Source organism: Ornithodoros turicata, chromosome 3 (genome assembly GCF_037126465.1).
Source record: "Ornithodoros turicata isolate Travis chromosome 3, ASM3712646v1, whole genome shotgun sequence".
NCBI lineage: Eukaryota > Metazoa > Arthropoda > Arachnida > Ixodida > Argasidae > Ornithodoros > Ornithodoros turicata.
The window spans coordinates 53,436,310-53,455,099 of record NC_088203.1 but is presented as its reverse complement, the minus strand read 5'-3'; the positions used below and the strand labels follow the sequence as shown (position 1 = coordinate 53,455,099).

Genomic DNA, 18,790 nt, shown 5'->3' with positions numbered 1-18,790 from the left:
CTGCAGCAGTCAGCACCATACACAGATGGTGGGTTGTGTGTGTTTGCTCCCCAACTTCTCCAGCTAAAATTTTTATTTTGTTTTCTCTTTCGAAACTGATTAAATCCCAGACAGCAATATAGCAGGCACCATACACAATGTCATACGTTTTGTGGTCCACACCATATGAGTGTGCACAGACATAAGGGAGTGGCAGGAATAAATATGTTAATGCTGGTGGCTCCAACTTGAGAATAACTTTCCTCAATATTTACTTCTCTGATACATTTGGTTATTGCGTGTGCATTTGTCTCTCAAATGAATTTTCCACGACCAGAGAAGAAATTCACCTGCTATTTTTGTTTCAGGTTAAGCTGTATGATGGTGCCCGTATAACACTGAGTGAGAGCCTTCTTCTGATAATGGCTCACGTTCTCAAGTTCCATAGCTCAAAGGAGGCCACTGAGCATCTTTTGAAGGTGATTGAAGCGCATCTCCCTGAAGAGACAACTTTTCCGTGCACCAAGTACCAGTTTTTCAAGCACTTCACTGCAGCAGAGCAGTCGCAAACGGTGCACTTCTACTGTGTGGACTGCCATGAATACCTCAGCAAGGACGCTGGGACATGCGAAGATTCTTCACTGGACCTTACAACATGTCAACAATGTAATAAGTGCTACAGTAGGGACGAACATTTTTCAGCTGGAAGCTACTTCATCACGCTAGACCTTGAAACCCAGCTGCGTGATGTGATGCAGAAATATGAGCCCCTTTTGACAGCCCGACCCCAACCTTCATTCAATGTAGGTGATATCACCGGAAGTCCTGCGTACCGTAAGCTTCCTCTCACTCGGGATGACATCTCATTTACTTGGAGTACTGATGGAGTTCCAGTGTTTGAGTCATCACAGTGTAGCATTTGGCCATTGCTACTCCAAGTAAATGAGCTGCCATACCGTGAGAGGACACAGAACCAAATTCTTGCAGGCTTGTGGTTTGGACCTGGGAAACCATCAATGAACACGTTCCTCAAACCATTTGTAGATGAGGTAAATAGGTTATCTACGAATGGATTTACCTGGGTGTCCAGATCTGGTGAAGACAAGTGTTCAAAGTTGTTCCCAGGTCCCTGTACTGTGGACAGTGTAGCCAGATGTCAGCTCCTAAATATGGCGCAATTCAATGGCAAACACGGCTGCCCATGGTGTGAACACGAAGGAGAGGTGGTGAAAGTGGGACGTGGCCACTGCAGGATCTACCCCATTCAGCAGAGACTACCCAGAGAAAGAACTGATGACAGTTTCAAAAAACATGCACAGAAGGCAATTGACACCCAAGATCAAAGTGCTGGGGTCAAAGGCTTCAGTATCCTTTTCCTTCTGACGTATTTCAGTGTTACATCTGGCTTCGTGGTGGACTACATGCATGCTGTATGCTTGGGTTTTGTACGAGCAACAGCGTGCATGTGGTTCAACCACAAGGGACCGCACAAATATCAGATCGGCCAAAAAATTCCTCTCATAGACTCCAGACTCAAAAGCCTGAAGTCTATCTGGGAAATTTCCCGACTGGCGCGGTCTGTACAACAATGGAAATACTGGAAGGCGTCCGAATGGAAAAACTTCTTGCTTTTCTTTTCACCAGTTGTTCTTAGAGAAATATTACCTAGGAAGTACTACAAAAACTGGATTAAATTTGTGCAGATCATGCATATTCTTCTTGCTGAGGGTGTGCCCCTTCACGACCTATCCATTGTCCGCACTGAACTTGTCGACTTCTTAGTAGAATACCAGGAGCTGTATGGAAAACACAAGATGACCTATAATGCTCACATTCTTATCCATATGATAGATAGCGTGAGAAACTGGGGCCCCCTCTGGAACTATTCAGCTTTCTCATTCGAAAGCACAAATGGCCAGCTGTTGAAGTTGGTCCAGGGTACACGCTATGTTGGGGAGCAGATCTGTCAGAAATACTTGATGTCGATGCAGCTTCTCAAGTGTTTACCTACTATGGAGTCAAATGAGAAATTCAGAGAGCTTTACGGGGACTTTGTGAGGAGGCATCAGCACAAGTTCACTAGGAATTTCGGAAACATCCGTGTGTATGGGAAGGGTGTACTGGCAGGCAATGAATGTGCATTCAAAAAAATGTCATGTGGCTCGCTTACATTCTGTGTGCACAGCTTGAATAAGTCTAAAAGGTCTAACTCATACTTTGCTAGCAATGGTATATTTGGGCGCATTGAAAAAATATTCACATCATGCAAAAGCCATCAGCTGCCTCATGAATGCAACTGTGAAAAGACTGTGGTGGTCAGTGTGAGCCCGTACAAGGTGGCGAGAAATATTCTATCGGTGCTAAACCAGAAAGTGGATGCTCACACCATTGTTGAAGTGGAGCCAGTGGAAGGAACCATGGACATACAAGATCTCTGCCCCAAGAAGTGCCTGTTCTTCGACATCGATGAGAAAATGTATATGTGTGTTGTACATGAAAACCTCACTCTTGAGTCAAAATAAGGAAAAAAACTCTGTACCTGTATATATGCTGCAACTACCTTGTACTTGTATTTTGTGATCCATTAAGCTGTATTATTTCTTACGTATCACACTTGATGTACAAAGTAGATTCTTCTTGTATATGAAACCTTCACCTAGTACACTTGTTCCATTCAGTTTTTACATATCCCAGCATTTTTCACAACCAGTCTTCCATGTCATGTGTAGCAAAACTACCAATAAGAAACAACTCATTTTCATGAAGTGTCTGTATTCTTTTGGGGAAGAGGTTATACCACCCAGGTCATTTTAGTCTGCAGAATTTCTTTGCATCAGTTGGTGGTTATCCTTCGGACATAATGCGTGCAGGGCAAAATGAGCCTTTCACAGCTGGTCTGCTGATATCGAAATGAAATTTGGACACCGAGGAGGCCAATTTCCTTTCGATATCAGCAGACCAGCTGTGAAAGGCTCATTTTGCCCTCCACGCAATACAACGTTGTAACCTGTGTACCTGACATTTATGCCCACTGCTCGATGGCAAATTTCAAAATGGCCAAAGGACAACCAGTCAGCTTGTAGCTCACATTTTGACTATATTTGCAGAATGGTTTCTGCCAGTTTGCCTGATAACATCTGCATTTATTTAACAGTTAGATGGATGCAAGGCCGAAGGACTAATTGCTCTACTTAATGAAATTTTGACACCGAGGAGGCCTATTTGCTTAAGTAGAGCAATTAGTCCTTCGGCCTCGCATCCTTCTAACTGTTAAATAAATGCAGATGTTATCAGGCAAACTGGCAGAAACCATTCTGCAAATGTAGTCAAAATGTGAGCTACAAGCTGACTGGTTGTCCTTTGGCCATTTTGAAATTTGCCATCAAGCAGTGGGCATAGATGTCAGGTACACAGGTTACAACGTTGTATTGCTTGGAGGGCAAAATGAGCCTTTCACAGCTGGTCTGCTGATATCGAAAGAAAATTGGCCTCCTCGGTGTCAAAATTTCATTAAGTAGAGCGATTAGTCCTTCGGCCTTGCATCCGTCTAACTGTTAAATAAATGCAGATGTTATCAGGCAAACTGGCAGAAACCATTCTGAAAATATAGTCAAAATGTGAGCTACAAGCTGACTGGTTGTCCTTTGGCCATTTTGAAATTTGCCATCAAGCAGTGGGCATAGATGTCGGGTACACAGGTTACAATGTTGTATTGCGTGAAGGGCAAAATGAGCCTTTCACAGCTGGTCTGCTGATATCGAAAGGAAATTGGCCTCCTCGGTGTCAAAATTTCATTAAGTAGAGCAATTAGTCCTTCGGCTTTGCATCCATCTAACTGTTAAATAAATGCAGATGTTATCAGGCAAACTGGCAGAAACCATTCTGCAAATATAGTCAAAATGTGAGCTACAAGCTGACCGGTTGTCCTTTGGCCATTTTGAAATTTGCCATTGAGCAGTTGAAATTATCGTTCGGTCAGGTTTCGGTGCACAATTCATGCCGGGGTATCTTCAAGTTGGAACGGCATCAGTAGTGAGACTTAGCTTATGTTCGGTCAGGTTTCGGTGCACAATTCATGCCGGCGTATCTTCATGTTGGAACGGCATCAGTAGTGAGACTTAGCTTATGTTCGGTCAGGTTTCGGTGCACAATTCATGCCGGGGTATCTTCACGTTGGAATGGCATCAGTAGTGAGACCTAGCTTATGTTTGGTCAGGTTTCTGTGCAAAGTTCATGCCGGGGTATCTTCCCGTCGGAACGGCATCAGTAGTCAGACTTAGCTTATGTGTTCGGTCAGGTTTCTGTGCAAAATTCTTGCCGGTATCTTCATGTTGGAACGGCTCTTACTGAGACCTATAGCTTCTGTTTGGTCAGGTTTCTGTGCATAAGTCGTGCCAAATGGCTCCGTCAGCTTGGTGCGCTTGGTGGATACGCCGTCAGCTTGGAATGGCTTGCGTAATGAGGGTCAACTTCTCTTCAGTTTGATTTTTTTCTCTATAATCCATGCCGGAAGATGTCTTATGTTGGAATAGTTTACACGGTAACGTTCATGCAGAATTGTGTCCTCAAGCTGGAAAAGCTTGTGTAGTGACGGCTAACTAGCTCACATCCAGTCAAGTTTTTGTGTACAATTCCTTCCTTTTACTTGTACGGTCTACTTCAAGGTGGAAGATTGTTACAGGAAACATTTTGGCTGTTCATGGGAAGTTAAGCCAAAGACATTGTTGGGGTTTCCAATGTGGCTGAACAAACTTAAACTAAAGGAAAGCTGAAATGTATCACTAGATTATCTTAGAACAATCCAAAGGCACAGGCAAAATTACACCAAAATAAGCCATAGGTAGCCAACAACTTTTCTTTGGGCAACAGGCAAAAGAAAGTCAAACCAAAAAAATGTCAAAGATGGTCTGTAGATTTTGTTTTGGCAAACCGGCCAAAGAAAGTCAAACCAAAAAACAGCCAAAGGTGGTCTATAGATTTTGTTTGGGCAGCCGGCCAAAGAAAGTCAAACCAAAAAACAGCCAAAGGTGGTCTATAGATTTTGTTTGGGCAGCCGGCCAAAGAAAGTCAAACCAAAAAACAGCCAAAGGTAGTCTATAGATTTTGTTTGGGCATTGGTCCAAAGAAAGTCAAAGTCAAAAGAAATACCAAACAACCCAAAGGATGTCCAAACAATGTCAATTGACAGGCAAAGTTCATTTTCATAAGGGTGGGTATCCTTCTCAATTTCACTGCAACACTCGGGAGCTAGCTGCACTTCTTTGGCTGCTCCTATATCTACATTTTTGTAAATAGCAAAGAGGGAGAACTCTGAAAGGTCTATCTGGTTCCTGGCTGGTCTTTCCTGGCCATGGGCAACAGCTTCCGGGGCAGAGCCTGTTTCCTCGCTGTCTGTTATCAAGCTCAGCACCCGTGTGTTCGGCGCAAATGAGTGCATGTGAGAATTATGCAGATAAGGCAGAAACTAAGCCAACGCAACAGTCACATCAGGTGTTCAAGACTAGAATTCTAAGAGTACTTAGAATAGCCCAAATTATGGTCACCATTACTATCCTTGACAGATATCTTGGATACTGGATGGGAGGCAGGTTACACCTAACTGATAGAGTAGTATACGATGGTTGAGAAACTCAAACATTGCCATAAGGTCGGCGACGTCGTCGCGAATTTTTCCCGCGCGCGGGTGGTGGCGCGTGGGCGAAGCGTTACACGCGCACTTACCGGTGGGCGGAGGGCTGCGCTTGCGCGTATCGTTGCGCATTTTTCAGCCTGGGTGGACTTCTTTCGCGATTTTTCCGCCTGGGCCGGCTTCAATCGCAATTTTTTTCCCGCCTGGGCCGATTTCATTCGCAATTTTTCCGCTGGGCCGACTTCATTCGTATTTTTTCCCCCTACAGCAGCTGTGTGGTAGGCGGTTTATACGCAAGTAGAGACATGCACACTGGCAACCCCACCAAGCGATGATACCGTCACACCTGGGCCGTCTTCATTAACAATTTTTTCGGCTGCGCCGACTTCATTCGTAATTTTTTTCCGCTACAACACTTGTCCGCTGGGTGGTTTACGTGCAAGTATAGACATGCACGCTGGCAAAACTGCCAAGCGATGCTACCATCGCACCTGGGCCGGCATCATCAGCGATTTTTCCGTGTGGGCCGACTTCACTCGCTTTTTTTTTTCTCGCTAGAACAGCTGTGCGGTGGGCGGTTTGCATGCAAGTATAGACATGCAATGGACAATCATACACAAAAGTAAAAGTTGAAACATATTTATTAAAGCCAATAGTGGCAGGAATTATGTTGTGACTGTGTGAAGGAGAAAAACCCAGCCCAAAAACCTGAAACAGAAGAAGCACAATACAATACAGTTCACATAATAAGGAATATCCTTATTACAGGTATGATGCAATAGCACTGAAGAGGTATCACACAGAAAGAATCAAATACAATATTTTGTATTAGTGATAATGATACACACAAGCTTTCAATGAATGGGATTTAAAATGAAATAGCACATTTAATCTAAGAAGATATTCTTAAACAATATGATTACCATCAGAACAACTAAGTTATTAACTTTTATAGTTCAGTTAAGTTTTATTATAAAAAGTCTAATATTCCTATATGTCAGCATCATCATTGCAGTAGTGGAGTTTTAATTTCAACTACAAGTTCCGATAGATGTAAATAATTTCGAGCACAATAGGGAAACTAAGTTGAATGTGCCTTATTCCAACATGACGCAAATTTAATTAATCAGTTTCTTATTAAGTGAATAGCATAGACGTAAGTAAATAATTCGAATCAACACAACACAATCAATAGCTAGCACTATATGAGAAACAAAACCGACACATCCTCCAACACGCAAACAACAGTTACACGTAGGGAAGTAATAGTGAAACATTGCTCTATCAAAACGAGAAACAGGCGTGACTTTTAATCAAAGAAGACATTCTTAGTCCGTATGATAACAATCAAAGTTTCAAGTTTTATTATCAAATGTCTGAGACGTGATCACCATCATTGCGACAGTAACAATAGCTGGTTCTAATTTCAATTACAAGTTGTGATAGATGTAAGTAATTAATTGTGCACAACAGTGACCATGAAAGCCCACAGGAATACAGAGGGACGATACGAACACAAGAGGAGATGAAGTCTATAACAAAGGACACCCCATTTAGTTAAAGAAGGTAATCTTAATCAACACGATTACAATCAAAATTACTTTTTATTAAAATTTTTATTAAAATTAAAGTTTTATTATAAAAAGTGAGACGTGATCGTTATCATTGCTACTAACAATTTCCACATGATCATATAGCGGGGACTTTCTTATTAAGTGCTGTAAGAAATTTCTAGAACAATAGGGAAGCTAAGTTGCATATGTTTGTTCCAACGTGACAGAACTCTTAATTAATTAGCTTCTTATTAAATAAACAGCGCAGGCTTAAGGAAATAATTTGACACAACACAACACGATCAATAGTCAGTACTTGCATTGCATTTCAGTGTTCGCCTAGCTTAGATTGCGAGGGTGATTTTATAGTGCTTCAACTCACACATTATTTTCCGCTGTTGGTTACGTGTTGTAGAATGTGCCACTTAGATATTGTTGACTCTTCCCTATTAGTGCTAGCTATTGTTGTTTTCCTCTGTTCTTCAGAATCAGATTATATTCTTACATTTGCGCTAGTCAGTTTGAATTTATTAAATTTGTAATGTTTCTCGTTTTGTTTGAGTGTTGTATCGATGATGTTAGCATAATATTTCTCGCTTGCTTAGAAAATGTTTGTCTAAAATCGGTTTGCTCTGATATTGATGTCTTTTCTTAGTTTTTTGCTGGCTACTGGTTGTTTTGATACGATCCTTATTGTGTTCTTCAGAATCGAATAATGCTAGCATCTATTTGAGATAATTGATCAATAAAAATTTCGCCTCTGTGCAAACTTGACTGGCAAACCGATCTTGAGAATATCCCACTTTGTAGGAAAGAATGTGAAATAGAGAGAGAGAGGGAGAGTGACCCCCACCTGGGCTCAAGTAGCAAAAGAGCAGGATGGTTTTTCTCTTTGTACTGTGCCTGTTTTCTGTGTGTTGGATACCTCCATCAAAGTAAGGTTTTAGTGTTTGTTATGATGAAAACTGCATTTCATAGTATTTGGTTAGATTAGGTCGGTAGATTGTAATCGTATTGTAATCGTATCTTTTTTGATTAAATGCGCTATTCCATTTTAATTCTGATTCATTGAAAAGTTATATGTATGATTACCGTTAATAAAAATATTGTGTTTGATTCTTTCTGTGTGATACCTATTCACAAGTAAAGAGAAAACGGTTGAGAGCATTAAACTGTTTAATTTACGGAAAACAAGACTTTCGTGCCGTAGGCTGCTCTTCTTTAAGTTTGCGGACCTGTTACAAATAATCAAGAATATATGAAACCCAAGTCGCAAAAGAGTAGAGGGCGAGAGTTGAAATGAATACAAATACATGTACTACAAAGGAGGTGGCTAGACAAGTTCGGGCAGACATACAGATGATGTAGCACAGCATATGAATGAACACAGCGGCCAGTTAGGTACAAAGCACAAAAAGACCCTTAGACGTTCGGGGAATTAGGGATCAAGGGCGAAGGATTGAGGGCACGGAGCACCTGGCTGGCAAAGAGCTTCCAGGCCCAGGGAAAATAGTACGGAGTGCTTGGTTTACTGCTTGGGCAAGATTATGTAAAGTGTGAAAAATTGCAGACCTGCAATGCGGGGCGTATATGCAACAAACAAGAAAAAAAGTAAGAAAGAAATCCAGAGTTTAAAGTGTTGCAGCGAGCCGCCATACACGTTGATGCTGTGCGGTTGCAAGGTTGGGAATTTTGAAATGAAATAGGAATATCGGTTTTTTCGTTTCATGTCATTATTGTAACCGGATTCCAAGATGGTAATAAGTAGATGAGTGTTTAGGTCATGTCCCGGGAGTTTAAAATGTAACGCTACTTGGGTCGAGCGGTTATTAACGATATCCGATGTGTGCCCATAGAATCTTTCGCGGATAGTGTTGCGAGTTTCGCCGATGTATTGTTTGTTACGAGTATATAGTTCGCACGCAACCATGTAACAAAGGTTGAAGGAATTACAATGTCAGGTTCGTCTAACACTAAACTTAAAATCATTACCAGCGCTAGAGATCGGGGTGGATGCAGCAATAAAATGGCAGGTTTGGCAACGAGAGCCTTTGCAGGGTGCGCAGCCGGGGGCACCTTGGTTGTGTCGGGACGAAGTGAGTAGATCGCGTATATTGCGTGACCTGAGGAATGCGATACCAGGGGCATTAAGGATAATTTCTTTAAGTTTGTCGTCGGCGTGAAGTATGTTAAGGTGACGTTTAAAGATGTGTCTAACGTCACTAAGTGCGCGATTGTAAGAAGCGATGAAAGAAAAAACTCTTGTTGTGTGCTTTCTTGGGCTCCCGGGACAGTACGGTTTCTCTATCTAGGGTCATAGCTTTAGAGAGGGCATTATTTATGAGGTTATCAGGATAATCACGTTTTATAAATTCGTCTCTCATCTCGTTGGCATGTTGAAGGAAATCCTCTGTATTACAGCAGATCCGTTTAACGCGTGTTAGTTGTCCAAAAGGAATATTACGTTTCTGGCTGTTCGGGTGGTGGCTACTGAAATGAAAATACCGTCGTTTGTCGGTAGGCTTCTTGTATAGACCTATAACTAGTTTCCCAGATTTAATGTAAACAGAGACGTCTAGAAACGTGACTGGTGTGTTGGAGCAATTTCACGTGAATTTGATACGATTGTGCAGATAATTGAAATGGTCAAAGAAGGAAGTAGTGAGGATTTGTCAGCGGACCAGATAACAAAAATGTCATCAATATACCTGAGGAATATCAGTGGTTTAATTGGAAAAGAGTCCAGGGCTATCTTTTCAAATTGACCCATAAAGAGATGAGTATTGCTATATGCACGACGTCGTGCGCCAAAACCGGAAGTTGCTATTCGCACGACGCGCTTTGCGCATGCGCAACCACGCGACTGTTGACGGGATTGGTTTTTTTGCACCGCACTATAGTGAGGTTAGGTCAATTTAGGTTTTACAGATTGGGGGAGGTCTGGGGGGGGCGCCGCCCCCCCCCCCCAGGCACGCACTAGGTGGTGCGGGCATGAGACTGTGCAGCCGGTTGGGTCAGAAGCGCGTCGTGTATATAGCAACTTCCGGTTTTGGCGCACGACGTCGTGCATATAGCAACACTCTAAAGAGATAGCAGAGACCTCTTCAATGCTATTGCATCATAGCTGTAATAAGTATATTCTTTATTATGTGTATTGTATTGTGTTTCTCGTGCTTCAGGTTTTTTGGCTGGGCTTTTCTCCTTCACACATAATCACAACATAATTACCGGCACTATAGGCTTGAATAAATATATTTATTTTCACTTTGTACTTTTCTGTGTGGCTATCCTTTGCATCTCTATACTTGCATATAAACCGCCCACCTCACACCGGTTGTACTGGAAAAGAAATTGCGAGTGAAGTCAGCCCAGGTGGTAAAATTGTGTTGCATGGAATTTACATTTACATGGAACCTCTGTTGGTGATGGATCGTTTAGCTCATGTCTTACACTGGCTTCTGCGCTGTACAGTAGAGCAGCCACATGCGAGCATCATTCTTCAAGGCTGAAATCAACAGTGTAGCCCTATTTTCGCTCATGAGAAGTAAAGAGAGACAAAGGACAAAGCGATAACGTCATGGCAGACATTAGTAAGCAAACCCCGGTTCTGCTTCACGCAGTTAATGTATTTATGAGATTTTTAGTGCCTAGAAAGCCCGACAGCTCAGGATGCTGGTATGCGTGTCAGTAAAGCAAGGGGCTCGAAATGGGTCTGAGTCCCGCATGATCTTTGTCACTGAAACCGTGGATAAACATTATTCAAAACTGTTTTTCCTTTGGGTTCAGCTCCGACAGAAATTTCCTAGGTATAGATAAAAGCAGGGCTGCTTGGTAGACCGTGATAGGAACGAAATAAAGGATAATAAAAGAGAAATTTCCTTACATCGAACGGTCGGGCACACGAAGCTACCTGACGTCGTGTAGGGCACGCATTAACTAACATACGTATCGAGCCATGCAAGTGCAGTGTACACTCACAACAGAACCGTCAGCTTTGATAGTAGACCACGGTTGATACTCCTTGCGTAGAGCTTGGGTGGCCTCCACAGCTCACAAGCCGCAACGAGAACAATGCTATCTCTTTGCTTGCGGACTTTGAATGACATAACGCGCTTCACCTTTCCACTCACAAATGCGTTGTACGCATCACTTGTTTTGTAGCTTTTTAACAGTTCTTTCGTGTAGAAACACACTCCACCGACGAGGTACAAAAAGATGTCCGCTGCAGTGACAGGTGGGAAGTTCCTTCAGGACAAAGAAAAGCAAAAACGCACGACATCGGCGTCCAACGCGTCGAGCAGCTCCTCGACTCTAAATAAAAGCTTCTGGTGATATTTATCCCGCGCCTCACTGTCGAGGCCCTTAGAATATGTGCTAGACATGCCTCCACTCACGTTCAAACCCAGTGAATAGCACAGTGAACGCAATAGGAAAGATCGCGCGCGTCACAAGAACACAGCCCACATCTTGCACAGCACTTCAAACACGTGTGGATGAGCGGGAGTCATTCGCCCGGAAGTCGAGTCGGGGAAACCAATCAGCGTCGAGCGCCGGTTGTTTGCAAACAGTGAAAGAATCTATACCTAGAGATCAGTGGTTCCCACCCTGTCAACGACGACGGTGGAGGAGAACGCGGGCACCCTAAGTGGCATTTGCTTAGGCTGCCCTCAGTCGGTTTGTCCTCATTCTCTTTTTAGAGGTCTTGTTTGTTCCTGAGTTTCGCTCAGTATACCCGGGATTGATTTCGGGATGATTGCTGTTCATAGGTGATTTTTATTTTTCAGTTATTATTTCCTAGACACCCATATTACAAGGACTGGACTAGCCAGTCCGGCACCGTTGGGGCTAACAACTCTTTTTTTTTTTCAATTTTCTTCTCCTATGGCCTTCGTCGCTAATGCGCCAAAAAAAACTTAATCATCATAATCAATTTTCTTCTCTAATCTAACCTAATGTAATCTAAGTATGAGGAGCCAGAAAAGGGTTGTTGTGCATGGGACTAACAGTTAATCATTCTGCAAAGTTCCCAATGCAAGGGAATGATTGGTATCACGATGCATACTATACACACCGATATTCAAGTTGGAGCCATTCGTGGTGTCAGAGCAGCATAAAATGCACAGCCATGACTCTTCATAGTGGACTCCCAAGGTCTTGTATTGCATCGGTCTCGTGCTCTGTTTACACTTTGGACATTTGGATTATGATTGAACGTCCATTCACTGTGTCATGCTCTGCCCCTTTCTCGAGGATGATAGCGGTCGTGATTTATAGCAGGCATAGTCATTTAATAGGAAGCCTTTTTACCTTTGAGCAAAAAAAGTGTTTCGTAAATGACGTACGTCTTTTGATCACCATTCTGTGTGCAGGGATGGCCAATTGCCTGGTTGTGGAGCAAGTTAAACATGGTTTTCGCATGCCAAAACCCAGTTGCGAATGCCCGGATTCGGTGTACAATACTATGCTTACATGCTGGGACGGCGAACCAGAAAACCGGCCGACTTTCGAGTTTCTCTTCAGATATTTCGACGTCACAGCTGAGTCACCCTACAAAGAGGCCGACGATATGTAGACCTTCTGGGGTTGATCGCTTTGCACACGTAAGTACTCCAGCTGAAGGGGTGCCCAGAAAGGGAGTTCTGATTGGTTACTGAAAACACGAAAACCTATTTTCAAAATACTTCCGTTCACTTGGTTCTACTTATCTTAAACTGCATTTCTACACAGTTTTCACCGGGGCATCAGGTTTTGCGTCCCGGCATCGTATAATCAGGTGGTGCATAAACTGTAGTATGGTGAATGTCCAGAATGTACCAGAGCTAGAAAGTATTCTTTTTCTTTAAAAAAAATGTCGCACATAGAGAGGCTATAATAGCACGGACTCCCCTCGTCTTCATCGTTTTCATCTTCTCGTTCACCTTTGATGAAACGACAAAAACATTTTCGACATCAGTTCTCACAAATTGTTAATAACCGAAAACCTGTCTAGAACCGATAATAATGCCGAAAATCCGACACGAATTAGTGCACACTAGAGTATGCCGGAATTCTTCTCCGGAAATCGGATAAACACCTCTCGGACAAGGCCAATCAGTGAGCGCCTTTTCACGCTGACAAATCCAATTACGGAGCCGGTAGAGAGCCTTTGACGACCAGCGGGCAGTTAAGAGGGCGTCCGCAGGCCGTCTAGAATCTGTGATCGGGTTGTGGAACCTCGCTTCCGGGCTAGCATCGGACGTGTTCGTACACCCAGCGTATCACCGTGTTCCGCGCAACTTAGTCGCGTTAGAACTGACACTGTTAAGCGAAATTCGGCGTATCTGCCGATGACTTTTTTAGAATACGGTAAACGTGTTTTTTTTTCTCTCGAAGTATTAATTTTCGCGAGATTCGCGACCGCTAAAAATCTGCGAAAAATTATACTTTCAAACACAGCTTGACTTATTTATCTTGCGAAAGGGAGCAGCCCCGAAATCGTGAAATTAAATTAATATTTAATAAGTGGGAGTTTACGTCACGAGACAATTGAGATCATGAGCGACGCCCCAGCGGTCGGTTCTTTTTTTGCCACAGCTTTTGCCCACTTGAGGGTCCTTTAACGTGCGATGACATCCCTCGCGGAAGACGGCGTGTCTAAGCAACTTGTACGCTGCCACCAAGTTGCTGGCGTGCTTGGCCGGGTTCGAACCTACAATCTCTGGATGAGAAGGCGAACACGCTACCGACTGAGCCACCGAGGCCTGGGTGAAATTAAATACCCGCGAATAAGTTAGCAAATGACTGAATCCGCGACTCGCGAAAATTAGCACATCGCGAATAAAAATACGTTTACAGTATTGCGGTGCAAATCCGAAGCAGACGAGCTCAGAGATAATAGCCTAGGCTACGCTCCCATTCGTGTGCCTTGCTTACGTTATCATGTATCGCTGGGGCTTCCTCGGCTGCAGATGGAGCGCGAATCTTTAAAATTTGTTTTGTTTAAAATGTAACCTGTAATAGAACCTTGGCCAAGCACACTGTAAAGGCGGTGCCGAACACCAGGGCCGTTCCTATGGGGGTGCGAGAGGGGGCAGCCGCCGCATGCGCCCTCGTCAGGACGACGGACGGCAGGCCCTGGGAGGTTATTTACTATATCTGCAGTGCAAATGACCGTTTTCTTTTCTTTGTTCACCGAACTTCTGACCGCAGTGAGGAAGGGGGGATTCACGTTTACCCTGCCCCGGGCGCAAACTTGCCTCGGGACGGCCCTGCCGAAACATTACCGCATGGGTCTCATACACACGCTCACGGATGCGACAGTCTGTTTAAGCACTAAGAAAGATGCGTCAACGCCATAGTGTTGCCTCAAAATGGTGTCTCGTGTGTAACTCGTGGGTGGGCGAATGAGCACACGCCGGACATACGAACCCCAGAATGGTGGCCTTAATCCGACAGTGCCAACATTTGCAAACGGAATTTACTCTCTTGAAACGCCTCGTACAGTTGATAATAAATTTGCTCCATGTTATTATTCTGAGTTACACTGCATTGCTTTATTTGAACAATAAATGCCTTGCAAAGCAGAAAAAAGTTACAGATTTGAATTTGCAATTTGTATTTGATCTGCCAATTGAAGTGCAAATGGGGAAATACGGGGTGTTGTTTATTCCTTACAGATTTTCATCGATGATCTGTGATGAGTACAAAAACAGTAATAAAGTAATATATCCAATATAAAGTAATCCAGCAGGTGGGGGGGATTGAAGCCACACACACACACACAAAATAATAATAACGGGATGGCTCTCTCTGTTCGAGAGATCCGCAGGGTTTTCAGCTTAGAATGTATTTTGGTGCCAAAACTTTATTGGAATTGACTGATTTTATTTTGCCGATTACAGTTTAAAAATTAAATAAGTGCATTAAATTAACTGCATTAATTCAATTACTTTGATCTGCACCACAGCGTAAAGCCAAGTGTAGGTCACGAAATTTCTTAGGTGCCCGCCGCATCAACTTCCGAAAGACGTAAATCCGCTCTCAATTATTATTATTATTACGAACATGGTTACTAGATTTGGCTAATTTGCGCCAAACTTGCTCCTTTCCTGCTGTCGTGGCGCCAATGTTTTGCGCGGTGACGATTTGGCTATTTTCCGCCTACTTTGTGGGTACTTCTTGGCGCTACATTTGACATTTTTGTGTACCTAAAACGGGATAGTTGCCATTGCGGCGACACACCCATTGCCGAAGTACGCGCACTACAGTGAGTCCTCAATTCCTTAGTGATCGGCCTTCTCTTAGTGGGTATGGTGTCCTCCAAACTATTTCATTTCTGTGCTGGGGTTTTAGCACTCGTTACAAACCACTTGGTTGGGTGAAATCACGGAGGTGGGTGAAGTTAATCCACCGACCTTGCGCTGCAGTGTCGTTTATGACCATAGTTCTGTCGCGATGTAAGGACGCGGCTTCTCATTAGACGAATTATCATGGTGGTGATGACTTTGTGGGAGTAGCAGAATTCGTCAGGTGAAGAATTCAATATGTTCCGTTTTTTTAAAAAATAATCAGACTCAAACTCAACGACTGAAGTTTCGTTACTTGACTGAAGTTTATTGGCGCAAAAGCAACAAAGGCCAATTATCATGGGTGTTTCTCCTTGGTAAAGATGTGGCCGCTAGGCTGGTTATGTTTCGTTCTCGGGGCTGTTTCGTGTCGACACGACCCCTTTCATCTTTCTTTTTTTTTTTTTAATATCGTGTGCCTCAGAAATTCGCCGGAATATTTTACTACTTGGTCAATGCGTAGAACGTGTGTTTTAGTACACATGACAGTTCCGCATTCGTGGTGCGATTAGCTTGGAGGAGCGCAGCACATTCTACGTGAGATGATGCCTACACTCCACTGGCTCCACAGTTGGCTGCTACTATACAGTGGGCACAGGATATTGGCTACTTCCTCAGTACTCGTCGGCGATTTTTCACGATTTGGACCCGGCAACCCTGAAATTACAAATAATGAAGCATCTTAAAACACTTTTGTGTGACCAACCTTGGTGCATAGTCTTCATGGCAAGCTCAGCACGAGAGCTATTCGCTCATTAAAACTATTTCGAAATACTTCATTCTTCGTAGTTTTTCTTAATTCTTGTGTCAATACAAAAACACTCGGTGTGTTCTTCTTATAATTATTATTATTATGAGTTAAGCCCACCGCAGGCCCACATTAGCATATTACTTAGTAGGACAAAAACACTAATTCACCAACTAACCATTTTACCTTCTCTGGAAGTATTTTTGAACGATTCTTCACGTACATCAAAGGTATTACACTTACTGGGATAAAAACGTAATATCCAACAATATGGTCCCATCAGCTCTCGCAAATGTTATCAATTATACCAGCATTAAGAACGTTCTTATATTTCCGCACGCAGGGATCAAACAGGAACATCGATGCCACCTTGCCTACAACCTTTTCTGTCCTGGTGTTTGGAAGAACTGCGGCCTGTGAGGAACTGAAGAACCTGATTGTTGGAAGAACTATGGTTGTACGTTGTATTGATGCTGAGGCTGCGCGTTCGCGAAATCGCCGCTCTGAGCAATAGTACTCAAACAGGCGATTTCAACAGCTATCTGTCGAACACGTCGCAAACAGTTAGAAAACCACATGACAAGTTTTTAGTTCAAAGCTACCAAAAATATACTAGGAATATAATAGTTATTTGTATACAATGGCACTGGAAAAATGGTACGCTCAGCTAAAATCTAATGCTGCATTTCAAAATTCAAAGGCTTGTCTACTTTGCTTGTCTGAAGCATGTCTGCTATCGAGTCCAAAGATCTCGCGCATCTACACAGGTATTTTCTAAATTCAAGGCTGTCTAGGAATTCACGTGTGTTGTACTGTATTAGACAGCACCGTACATTCGACTCATTTTGTATGTACTGTATATCAGATATAAGAAAATCATGGCATGGTAAAATACATGAATGGTCCACGCATGGCTGTTTTTGATTAATGATTCGGTTTTTTTTATGGCGCACGGACAACTAAGGTCCCTGGCTGTCGAATGTATCAGCAAGGCTTGATGTATCGCGCTGCCTTGCTGGTACTGGCGGGAAGCTTCAATTTAACTGGGTCATTCCACGCCAAATCACCCAGAGGTCGTGCTCGACCCCCTCAGTTTTGCTTCAAAAATTATCATGGACTCCTTATTGCAAATAAAGATATTTTCCCGAGTTTTACTGGACAATGTTGTACCGTTGTCGATTTAGGCGGGGTCAAAGTTCGTCAGAATCGCGAAAACCATGCTACGAAAAAAGTTAGCTACTGAGCAGGGTTTTGAGCCTCGGTGGACTTTAGTGACATAGCATGAAAGAGCGTGGCCCTAACATTTTGCCAATATCAAGTTCTTCCCTCGTGTTTCATTTTCGGCCAGCGAAACAGGGCTGCTTTTTGGCGCTATTTCTTACAACTTTGCGCCTTGCTAAGGGCACTTTTCGCACAAGCTGGAAAGGACAAAAAAAATTCAGCGTGTTCTGTACCTTCCATAGTTCAAAATCACATGTTTTGAAGGCCGACCACACAATGCTTTTTGCCCCATTTAATCCCAAATGCCGTACTTTTGGTAAAGTTGGCCATTTTCAACGCCATTTTTGAAAATGAAGCGGTCGGCCGAGAACAATCCACATAGATGAAGATGACAGATCAATATCTATACTAAAGAAATACTATATTTAAAAAAACATATAAAAAATTGAGAAGGTACTTTTTGATAAGGGCGAGAAAATATTTTTTATATCCCAACCAGTCTACACATAGTTACGCTGAACGGCGCACGGGCGGGTCGCGAGGTTTGGTTCGGATAATGTTTTTCCGTGTGGTGAAGTTTTCCTATCCGTTATGGAGGACCAGAACAGACATTATATTCAGCTAAGACACATCTATGCTACTACCGCGTACTAGTCCGAGACGTTCATGTGGTGCTTGCTAATCTATCCACACTGAACAGCTTGCTGCTGATGATCACCCAAGCAGGCTGGAATGATAAAAACAGTTTATTTGCAATTCAGGCAGTCTACATATTTTATTTTCGCGATTGTAACGGTTTGAAGTAAGAGCAAAAAGATACTCACATAAATGAATGCCACAACGGTTTCATTATTATTTCATATTTTCTTTTGAAACGTTAAAAAGCAAAGGTGACCATTGGTAGGCTATCTTATTAGAAGTGACCACTACAGTTTCCTCTGTACGGTGAAAAGATAGGTCTTGAACGCTGCTCCGACTGGAGTTTCCGTGCGTGCCACGCACTTTCATACCGCAGTCTTTCATTTTGCACGCGCGCCATTTGTTGACGTTCCTCCTTCGGCCATTGTGCAACACAACGACTTCAGCAAGAAACTTGGAGCTATAACAACCTTTTTGATTACCCGGCATGCATCACATTTGAGTAAGACGATCATAAACTAATCCGCTTAGCCGCGGATGAGCTCTCCTAAGCCGATTTCAAGGCCATGTGTTACAGGTTACGTGGATGTACGAGCGCGTTTTTGGACGCTACAATGCAGCAAAAGCCATCTGCTCACAACGTGACCTGCGTTGCTATTAATCATAAGAAACGCGCATTTGAAGGGTTAGTATGGTT

General features: G+C 43.1%; 1 protein-coding gene across 6 annotated transcripts in view; it reads left to right on the top strand.

Annotated features, from left to right (window-relative positions):
- The window catches only part of LOC135388471 (tyrosine-protein kinase SRK2-like), a 509,896-nt gene extending 492,753 nt beyond the window's left edge, over positions 1 to 17,143 (top strand). For all 6 annotated transcript variants that reach the window (XM_064618049.1, XM_064618050.1, XM_064618054.1 and 3 more), the window contains 2 exons: positions 12,531 to 12,761; positions 16,577 to 17,143. In XM_064618049.1, the coding sequence (XP_064474119.1) occupies positions 12,531 to 12,733 (203 nt within the window). In that variant the 3' untranslated portion in view covers positions 12,734 to 12,761; positions 16,577 to 17,143. The remainder of the gene's footprint in view (positions 1 to 12,530; positions 12,762 to 16,576) is intronic.
- The last annotated feature ends 1,647 nt before the right edge of the window (positions 17,144 to 18,790 follow it).